Source organism: Coregonus lavaretus, assembly GCF_964263955.1.
Source record: "Coregonus lavaretus genome assembly, chromosome: 26".
In the NCBI taxonomy this organism is placed as follows: domain Eukaryota; kingdom Metazoa; phylum Chordata; class Actinopteri; order Salmoniformes; family Salmonidae; genus Coregonus; species Coregonus lavaretus.
The window spans coordinates 6426343-6437635 of record NC_140013.1 but is presented as its reverse complement, the minus strand read 5'-3'; the positions used below and the strand labels follow the sequence as shown (position 1 = coordinate 6437635).

General features: G+C 43.8%; 1 protein-coding gene across 1 annotated transcript; it reads right to left on the bottom strand.

Annotated features, from left to right (window-relative positions):
* Positions 1 to 1440: 1440 nt before the first annotated feature.
* Positions 1441 to 9425, bottom strand: LOC311102083 (coatomer subunit delta-like). Its single transcript, XM_084143301.1, has 10 exons — positions 9031 to 9425; positions 7546 to 7809; positions 7073 to 7252; positions 6758 to 6963; positions 4505 to 4666; positions 4157 to 4322; positions 3753 to 3900; positions 3500 to 3608; positions 3051 to 3255; positions 1441 to 2913 (listed from the first exon to the last, which is right to left on the bottom strand). The coding sequence occupies exons 1-10, from the start codon at positions 9031 to 9033 to the stop codon at positions 2824 to 2826; spliced, it is 1533 nt and encodes a 510-aa protein (XP_083999427.1). The 5' UTR covers positions 9034 to 9425; the 3' UTR covers positions 1441 to 2823.
* Between the last annotated feature and the right edge of the window lie 1868 nt (positions 9426 to 11293).

The following is an 11293-nucleotide window of genomic DNA, read 5'->3' as shown; positions in this document are numbered from 1 at the left end:
CATTTTGGCTAATATCTAACAGGGTTTTCAAGTTTTTTTTCGAATCTGGCAGGTCACATTGAGATTGACTTTATAATTTAAAGGTAGACTCAGCGAGATGACGTTGCCATGAGCAGCACCGCAGATATTGAGATGAGCGTGATGCAAGGCTCTCACACAGAGTATCTGCTCATGTGCACAGGCGCGCTTCACGCTGCTACAATGTTGTAGCTACGGGACCAAAACAGTGGAGAAGTTTAACCTCGCCCTTCAAACACTCCTGGTTGTTGCGGAAATGGACCTACTACTACTGTTTACTTGGTGCATCTACGTCATCTCGCTGTCTACCTTTAAACCTGACCTAACCTATGATCTGACCCATCACCTTATGCATTACTGCCCCACAGTGGCAATAAGTGACATCCCAAAAAACAGAAACTATACAGCAAATAAAATGGCTGCTAGCCTCTCACACAGACTACTTTCTGTCCCTAACACGAAAACAAAATAATATAAAAACAAAATATAAATGTTTTTATAAAACAAACTCAAAGAAGTGGGGATTCCTTACAGAAGTGTAGGTTATAATATATAATAATTATAATATAATATATAATAATATGCCATTTAGCAGACGCTTTTATCCAAAGCGACTTACAGTCATGCGTGCATACATTTTTGTGTATGGGTGGTCCCGGGGATCGAACCCACTACCTTGGCGTTACAAGCGCCGTGCTCTACCAGCTGAGCTACAAGAGACGACTAGTTTTCATGCACCTTTTTTTACTGCACCAAACATCTTTTAAATGTAAAATTGCGAAACTAAGACCTACCAGGCAAAAATGTAAAAATGACAGATTTCTTGATTTATCTTAGATTAATTCAGACTATTTTGGACTATACTTGCTGTTGTTGCTACGGCCTATCAAGCGGGACAAACAGTAACATCACAGTTTTTAAAAATATTTTCTCATTTTTCAAGCAAAGGTCTTTTAAGGGAGCATGCGATGCAGAGTTCGGCTAAGATCATACTAAACCTAGTATATAAAAAAAGGGTTAGTTGACAAAGTCACGAAAACGAGGCACAATGACAATCTGCCATGTGGGGAATCGTAGGTGATTCGTTTCAGCTAGTTTTATCTTGTTTTTGATACCATGTCTTGTTTTCAGGTGTTTTGACGGATGTCACGTCTATACTAATATGGCTCAAATTCACTAGCTGGCTAACCAACAACTGTAATGATGTATTTGAGACAAGTGCTCACTGTGAAAATGTATGTTTTCAATAAACATTGTAGACAAAATATAGTTTACATGTTGTCAACAATCCAAGCCAACCCAATCTGTTTTGCCCCATAGTTGCACATGCTTCAGTTTTGTTGCTAAACAACCAACCTGTCTATAACGTCATTGAAATGCATTAATTATCCAAAAAAATAGAAATAGACAAAGACCACAAAGTTGAATAATACACTTTAATCAATTATATACTTTTTTCTTCACATTTTATACTGGAATGTTGTGATTCCCCCTCTGTATTTCTTTACAGTTAAAATGTCCCATCTAGCCATCTTCAAAACCCATTAGCATAAAAATTCTGGGAATACAAACAAAACCTTGAAACAAAACCATATGAAACCACTACATGTTGTCCTTATGATGAAGTGGATTTTAAAGAGCATTCGCTCGTCATGGGAGTAAATGACTGACTGGAGTCATCAGAGGGAGATGGTGTCACTGGCAGCAGAATCCTCCTTGCAATAGGACCACAGTATTCCCTCTATTGATGTTGGTTTGATGACAGAAGGAAGAACACAGAGCTATTATGGACCACAGTATACTGATCGGATCTCCCTTTTCAACAACTGATACGTTTGTAAACAGTAAACGGTGAGCTTGCCATGGAGCTTTTAAATTATTACTTTTCAAGAACTCCTATAGCCACAAATGCAGTGGTTTGCCTTGTGAATTGGCTGTTCTTTTCATGGTTTCATGCTCTCCTTTCCATCTTAACGGTTTCTCAATACCACAGCCAACACCTCAAGCAACATATTCAGATGAATCAATCTAATGAAGAATCCTGCCTTTAGTGGGTAAAACTGATTTCTGGTGAGCCTGCAGTTATGATTTTTTGTTAAACATGAAAGACCACTTGGGTAGTCCTGCTTTCTTCAAAATCTGGTCCAATGTTTATTGTTCAATGTATAAAAGACCAAATGTCTCTGGTAGAGGATGCATGATTCTTTGGAGGTGGGGATGATTTTAATTACTCAACCTCAAAAGCAGGGAGATGAACCAGCTGAATACTGACCAGCTCCTCAGCAAACACAACAGGGTCATGTTCATTATGCACCAAATGGAAGAAAACTGACTGAATCAGGGAGGGACTACCTGGACTTGTATAATTAGAAAGCTAATTTTAGTTTTCCGCAAATTAGAAATAAATCATTTTTCGTTTTCCGTTCCAAAACTTTGTGAAATATTTTCTGTTGTGTGTCCTAGTGAACACGTCCTTGATGCTTGTCTGTAGCTAGTACCGTTCCCCCCTCAACAAGAGCACCACCCATCTCTCTCCTCTGCTTCCCCTTTAGTCATTGTGTTGTGACTTCCTGCCTCTCCTCGGCGAATAACAGCATGTTTCGCTGCTCGTTAAATTGAACTCTAAATATACTGTAGATCCTTTTCTCGCTCATACAAACATAAATACACCAATAATGCGCTCCGCCGCGGGAAGGGCTTTTGAAGGGCTGAGTCCTGTTGATGTGTACAGTCCCAAATGTTACACAGGCGGGTGTGCAGGCAAGTATGTATTTTCTCTTCTCCGGAGCTTTGACGTAGATTTTTTTACAGGATCTCGTATTTGTCGACGAGGAACGAAGTTTCTAAAGAGAATTTTACTGGTGCGTCTCCTTCTACGTGAGTCACTTTGGCAACCTGAGGGAATAGGAGAAAAAGGCAATGTGACCAGTGAAATGCAGGGATAACAATGTCAGCAAGAGCATTGTGTTCCATCATTGACTGTAGGACTAAATGTCCATAGTAAGCTTCAACGTAAAAAAGCTGAAACTTGCCTGTATGTCGCAGTAACTGCGTTTGGACACGAAGGACACGTTGACGGGGAAGAAGTCGTTGGGTTGCCCGGTGACACTGAACTCCAGGCTGCCGCTTTTGTTTTTGGCATCTATGACGGGTAGGATCCACTCTAGAACGTTCCGTCTGCTGTCGTGCTTATACTCTCCGTCCACATCTCCTACCACAGGTGCCCCAACTCCAGACCTGCACCAGGAAATACACCCAATACTGTAAACAACGCAACCATCAACTTTGGGCTGGTTTACCGGACACAAATGAAGCATAGTCTTAGACTAAAAACTACCTCAATGGAGGAACTCCATTGCACATACTTCTTAGTCCAGGGCTATGTTTAATCTGTCTCTGGGAAACCAGCCAAAAGAGAACCAAGCAAGGTTGTTATACAGTCTCAACACATTACAAGAAAATTCATCACCCATATACTCACGGGATTGGGATAGCAATAACTACATCGTTGAGTTCAAGGCTCTCCTCCTGCAGTTCATACTCAATGTTCACATCGCAGCCAGTAGCACTCTCTGAGGGCCAGCAGTTTACTACAGACAAAACAAGGCGCAATGACATTTAAAAATAGATTATAGTTAACACTAAATAAATCATAAAACATACCACAATAATTCCAGATCACAGATGGTGCCGGTAGGATGACAGGTTGAGAAAGGCATTGGAATGAGACTCACTGGTTAGAGGTATGAGGGCCTCGTCTGTGCTTTGGAGCCTCCACTTCAGTACCCCCACATCGTTGTTGAGGGGGAAAGACTTCTCTGGGTTCTTCAGACCAATCACAGAGTCTGAAGTGAAGAGCTTCTTATCCACGTTGGGATGCGTCTAAATACCAGGGAAAATACAATCAATTCCAACACAGTGGACATACGTTATATCTCTGATATGGGATGAATTGTTACAGAAATCTTCTAATACATTGCGCCGTGTTCAGTAGGAGCACACAGGGAGAAACATTTTGAAATGGTGCTGGGGTTACTAGTCAAATAAGAACACTGGATTCGCAATGTTGTGCCCTACTGAACACCATCCAGGAGTATTTCCAAAAGGTCATGGGTCAGTCTGGATCTGAACAACTCACCTGCAGTTGTACTCCCTTCTTGTCGTAGTTGTTGACCATCAAACGGATGCGGCCGACCTTGTCGTCAGTCACTCTCAGGGTGATCATGCCCAGGAGCTCCATGTTCTGTAGACCGCCGTCACGTCCACAGGTCAGGCTGATCTTCTCCTCAACTCTCATGTGGACACTGAGGAAAACATACACAGGTGTCAAGGTTAAGATTGAGGTTATCATCACACACATTGCAATCACACATGGGAATTATGTCAATAGTAAAGCACATGCACAGACATTGAATGGAAGATAAAGACAGATGCATAAACTTGGCTTACTATCAAAAATGAAAATTTTAAAACAAGAATAATGTACCTCTCCACATTAACTGGTGGTGGTAGGACATTGGATGCAAGCGAAGGCCTTTTCCCTGTGTTGGACGTGATGGTTTCCCCCTCCCCCCTGAGCTTGTCCACAAAGTTGTCCACCTCTTTCCCCCTGGCGCCCAGCTTGAGGGCTTTGCTGGATCCGGTTGGCCTGTGGGAGACACACGATCGTCAGTACCAGCCTCTGTATCTGTGGCCCAGAGTTTTTCATGGTCAGTTCAAATCAAATCAAATTTTATTGGCCACATGCGCCGAACACAACAGGTGCAGACATTACAGTGAAATGCTTACTTACAGCCCTTAACCAACAGTGCATTTATTTTTAATAAAAAAGTAGAATAAAACAACAAAAGTGTTGAGAAAAATAGAGCAAAATAAAATAACAGTAGGGAGGCTATATATATACAGGGGGGTACCGGTGCAGAGTCAATGTGCGGCGGCACCGGCTAGTTGAGGTAGTTGAAGTAATATGTACATGTGGGTAGAGTTAAAGTGACTATGCATAAATAATTAACAGAGTTGCAGCAGCGTAAAAAGATGGGGTGGGGGGGCAGTGCAAATAGTCCGGGTAGCCATGATTAGCTGTTCAGGAGTTTTATGGCTTGGGGGTAGAAGCTGTTGAGAAGTCTTTTGGACCTAGACTTGGCACTCCGGTACCGCTTGCCGTGCGGTAGCAGAGAGAACAGTCTATGACTAGGGTGGCTGGAGTCTTTGACAATTCTGAGGGCCTTCCTCTGACACCGCCTGGTATAGAGGTCCTGGATGGCAGGAAGCTTGGCCCCAGTGATGTACTGGGCCGTACGCACTACCCTCTGTAGTGCCTTGCGGTCGGAGGCCAAGCAGTTGCCATACCAGGCGGTGATGCAACCAGTCAGGATGCTCTCGATGGTGCAGCTGTATAATTTTTTGAAATCTTTTCAGTCTCCTGAGGGGGAATAGGCTTTGTCGTGCCCTCTTCATGACTGTCTTGGTGTGTTTGGACCATGATAGTTCGTTGGTGATGTGGACACCAAGGAACTTGAAGCTCTCAACCTGTTCCACTACAGCCCCGTCGATAAGAATGGGGGCGTGCTCAGTCCTCGTTTTTTTCCTGTAGTCCACAATCATCTCCTTTTCTTGGTCACGTTGAGGGAGAGGTTGTTATCCTGGCACCACACGGCCAGGTCTCTGACCTCCTCCCTATAGGCTGTCTCATCGTTGTCGGTGATCAGGCCTACCACTGTTGTGTCGTCGGCACAGGGTGGGAAATCAACACCCGCTAAATGCGGGTAGAATTTGGGGCATTGACTGGAAATCATTTATTTCACCAGCCACATTGGTGGATGGTTACACAAAGCATTTGGGAACAGTTTTTTTCAATCCAAAGTCCAAATGTAGAAGTTGGTCGAATTGACGAAAGGCTACTAAAGTGTGACTTTGTCCTCATGTTTCTTGTCTAGTTACATCGTTTTGTTCACACGCTAGGTTGTCATTCCAATATTATTTAGAGTTTGCTGCAACTGTCTGTTGCTAGCGCAGAAATTCTCAATCTTCTCTGACAGACGCTGAGTGCAGTTACCACGGTAATGGCCCCCCTTAAAGGAGCAGCTGAACATTTGTCTCACCTAATGACTCAAATATTTCAGGGTACATTGTGCTTGATTGAGCATGGAACACTCCAAAAACATTTTATTCATAAACTTTTAGTAATGTCTTATCATTAAAACACTCGCATATTTTAATTGTGCTCCTCAATTTATTTGTGTTCTCATAAATATCAACTTATGTACTCCTTGTAAAAAATGTCAGTGTTTGAGCCCTGAACTAATAATAATAATAAATAAGTCGTATCACTCGGCATTTTGTGACAGGGCAGGCACTTTGTTGATTCTTAATGTTGAGTTGTAGAACTGTTTAACTATTGTAACTAAATGATTGCTTTTAACATACATTAGTTAAAAGACTCAGGTCACAAAAATGAAATTGAATGGAGCAATACCACATTACTTCTTACTACTAACACATTTCTTGTTTTAGAAACATTACAAAGCATGCTCAGCCTTCGTGATTTTTGGTGTAATTATGGCAACAAAAAAATGTGTCTGGCGCAGTGGCTGTTGGACCAAAAAGTTAATTTCCCACCCTGGTCACGTTATCAGGAGAAACTCTGGGCCCTATCTGCCAATCACTGTGTATTGGAGCACAGTCTAAGACAATTATACACACAATCAAATTCAACACCTAAATTCCATCATTTCTGTACCTGACTGGGACGGGAGCCATCTTGGGTTTCTCGGGTTCGATGATGGTGTCTATGATGATGGACCCTGAGGACATGCTGCTCATCCCGGCGCTGCCGAAGCCGCCGAAGGCCGGCACCTTCTTCCCCGAGCGCTCTGCGTCTCGCCTGATCTGCTGCAGCTCTTTGGCCTTTCGCCGCATCTCTGCCTTGGCCTCTCGCTCCTGGGTCTGTGGGGCCGAGCAGATGAGGAAAAACGTTCAAATCATGGTTACTATAAGCTAATGTCACACACACGTCTTCTGGACGTTATGGGCATTTTAGCTACAAGTGTCTCACCTCTCTGACTGCCCGGAACACCTTCTCCTCGTGAGAGTCCATCTCAGTGAAGGTGCGGATCTGGGCCAGGTTGACGTTCTCCCTGTAGCCCAGGGCCACGATTTCGTCGAAGGCGAATATCAGGTCGAAACAGTGGTCTGAGATCTCCCCTTCCTCCAGCACACGGCAGTACTCTGGGATCTGAAAAGAGAAAAACACAACTGAATGCTTCAATATCAAACCAACAGTCATAATACCTTTCTAGTTTACAGTGGGATATGATCCCATTTGAAGTTAATGGTGGGATGGATGAATTTTGAACTCGTAAGCGGCAGTGGGCTGTTACAGCGTAGGGTTATCCCCTGTGCTGCTCCCAGCCTGTCGTGTTTGTGGGTATGTTGTGTGGTGGGTCCTGGATAGTATGACCGCAAAATGAACAATTTCCATTGTCTCTGTGTAATGGATCAATAAAGATGTGTTGGATCGTATCATACCACACGTGAGAAGAGCCGTAGTGTCTCCAGGTCTTCCAGGATGTTACTGTTCTTGGTGGTGATCAGCACCATGTAGAGCTTCTCCAAGGGCTGGTAGACGTAGCGCACGCTCTCCGTCTCCACAAACGTGTGCTGCTTGCCCAAGCCCATGAGCTTGGGGAAGGCAGCCAGGAGGCCCTCAACACGCGTCCGGGTCATCTCCACAAACTGCCGTGACACGATGGCTTTGCCTGCCTTGGTGCACACCGCCGCTGCCAAAAGCACCTGCAGGGAGCAGAGAGAATCACAAACATTCGTTCATAAGTGGGATGTCTTCATTAATGATGACAGAGTGATAGACAGGGTAACCATAAGTGGTACAAATATGTTGGCCAAGAAAGGCAGTTATGTGCCAATTTACTTAGAAAGCAGATTCCGACCCTACCGTTGCGCTGGTTTACACTGAGCTGCGCTGGGGTAAGAAAGCAATTGTGGTTAAATTAAGACACTGTGGAGCCAGCTCAAGATATGATCCGGAAAACGTACCTCAATGCAGGGACGGGATATGCCACTGCTAGTTAGCATGAGGACAAATGGGCAGTTTTCCAGGAAAAATTGCAGTATTTCAATTTTCTTGATGTATCAGTGTGGAAAGGTACAATTTGGAGTACAGTGGCATATCCCATCCCTGCATTGAGGTACGTTTTCTGACCCATATCTCACCCAAGCGCAATGGTGTCTTAATGTAACCAGGATTGCGTTCTGACCCCAGTACAGCTCAAGTACAGCTCAGTGTGTAAACAAGTGTAAAAGGTAGGGTCGGAATATGCTGGCTACAATTTACTATAGGTGAACAGTCCCCTTCAGTCACTTACCATCACAGAATACCAGGAGCAAGGCATGATAACGTATTGATCCAAACGACTTAATTTACTAGATTACCTTGTGCAAATCAATGACACTGTCAAACAGCCACGATCCATTGGTTGACATATCTTGATAATTAGCTAGCTAGTTAGTTAGTTAACTAGCCTAGTAAGGCCACGTATTTAACGTTACAAGCCAACATAGCTTAACACAGTTAGCAGACAGCCAACAGTAGACAACCTGTGAAATGCAAATATCGATCTAGCTAACTTAGTTAAATTGTAGCTAGCTTGCTACCTAGTTAGCTAGTAAATTTAGCCAGCTAGCGTTAGCTAACTGAACTGACACCAAGCACTAGTAGCTGACATTTGTGGTAACGTTAAGTTACCTAGTTAACTTAGCTAGCTTCCTAACGTCGATACGTTACATACATAGCTGCTAAGTAATAGTAGCATTACATAGTTAAGTTAGCTAATAACCTTGACTGGCTACCTTTGGTTGTTTGGCAAGTGAAGTTTGATTTGTTTTTAATTTCATTGTGCCAAGGCGGGGCTAGCTAATGATAGCAAGCTAATGTTTGTTGTCATGATCAAGCTAAAGCGGAAAAGATAAAGCCTTGACATGTGTCTCTGTGCTCACCATTTTTGGTCTCTATTTAGGAAAACGATCTTCAATCTCCGATGGTGTTTGCTCAGTCGAGTTCCAGTATATCTAAAGCGCCTTTAGAACGAAAATATAGTTGGATAGCTAGCTAAGCTGTTTGTTGCTAGTAGTGCTTCACCGTGGGTTGCTTCAATATGGCAGCTAGGCAGAGCCACGTCTCCAACCAGAGGAGTTGCTTCCTTGATAAACCACTCGCTCGCTTTGTCGTGGAAAACTTCACAACGTCAAATGTTGCGCGATGTGTGCTTGAACCATAGAGATAGATCACAGATAGAACAATGAGACAGATATTTCACCGGATGTATAAATGTGAAGCATCCGCTTGGCATTTCCACTCACTACCAAATATTTGATCTACCAAATTTGGTAGTGACAGGAAGCCAACTGGCCAGCAGTGGGAGAAGATGGAACGAGATGGATTTTGGCCGAGATTCTGCACATTTTCTCATCGATGAAACATTTGATCTCAATACAGTTTTCTGTTCCCAAAACTAGAATATGTTATGAACAGAGTGAACTAAGTTTTGTAGACTTTACACTTTACAAACGTTTTTAAAAATCGCGTTGTTTAGAAGGAGCGCAAAGGCGAATTGAGTTATTGCACATGCGCACTTCACAGAGTAAGCCTTCCCTAACGGAAATATAGGATCTCGCTAGCTCGTGCTTGGCTCTGCCCACTTCTTTGCGTGTTCTGCCCACTATGACTCACTTGTTCCCATTGGAAACGACAGGCTGTGGTCTATTTCGGTTTAGTTATAAAACCTTTTGGATAGATACTCTTCTTTGGAATTTGGTTGGCGGATCGCATCCAACTTTTAGGTTCATACACCGCCACCTAGTGTACTGGTGTGTGAGGCCATTCACGGCCTACCTACATTACATTATTTGATGCGGTAATACAAAGTTGGGAAAAAGTTAAATTGCCCTGCCAACTATTAGCACTCTCTAAATAATCCACCACTGCATTCCATTACTTAACCATATCTAGTCCTATTCCAGACCCATGGTCTGAGAGTACATAACACTATTACTCAACACCCCCTGCAGCTGTATTGCAGTAAATCCTCGCAATCCCAAGTACTTCTCTGCCACCACAACCTCTATTTTCTGTGACTTTCGATCCATTTCTGCAATACAATTGACAGCCATGGCTATAATGCTAAAAAGCCCACCTTACTGAAGCACATATTATTCCCATCACTCTCTCTTGGTCTTTGCCTACTCACACAAATCCTCTCAGGATCCCTCACACTGTACCCATCTTTCTCTACCACTCTCTTCACTGCTTCGGCATAAGACACTTTCTGTACTACTCTAACCCTGGCTACCTCAATCTGCCTTTCTCTCACCGGACACCTCTGATCTCCAGCCCCATGGGCACCCCCAAAACTAACACATACTGTATAACTTTCTCCACTGATACCACACATTCCTTCATCTCATGCCCTCCGGCACACTTCTCACATCTAGGCATCTCCCTCCTACACACTGCTGCAACATGCCCATAAACTTGACACCTAAAACACCGTAGTGTTGTCGGAACAAAAACTCTCACGGGACAACTGACACTTCCTACCTTGACATAATCTGGTATAGACTCAACATGACAGACAATGTCTTCTCCGTTTCCCCATGCTCTCCACCGGATCTACGTCTCGCCAAACGAAGGGCATCGCAGACACCGGGAATCTTCTATTTCAATTGCTCCCCCTCAACACTTAATGCAACCCCGTTATCACTCCTTTCAACAGCACCCTGATTCGAAGAGCAAAGCAAGTCACAATTCCTAATCGTGTAATCCGGAGTGCCCGCTCCCTCTGGGCGGAGGAAACACAATAAATCATCACGAGTCCACTCCGAGTTACCTTCACCAACCTCTTCTCCACTCAACCTGACACCACATATGGATCAGCCAAAATGCAAGGATCCATTCTCTCTATAAATCTCACTCCCACTGGGCCAGAATCATCCTTATCATCCTCGGGACGAGGCCTGAACTCGGCGGTCCTCACCGCAGGTACTTCATCCTCACTCTCGCCAGGTTCCATCTCTGAACTACTGGAGCATGTATCCCTCTTTTTGCACTTGACGCCAACCTCCCTCACCACACTGCTTTCCTCGACACTCAACTTCTTCTCAGCAGTCATCACTGCACCTGCCACCACAGTTAATTCATCCTCACTCTCGTCACGTTCAATTTACTCCTCCAGCTCTTCCAAAAGTTCTATGAGATCTTCCA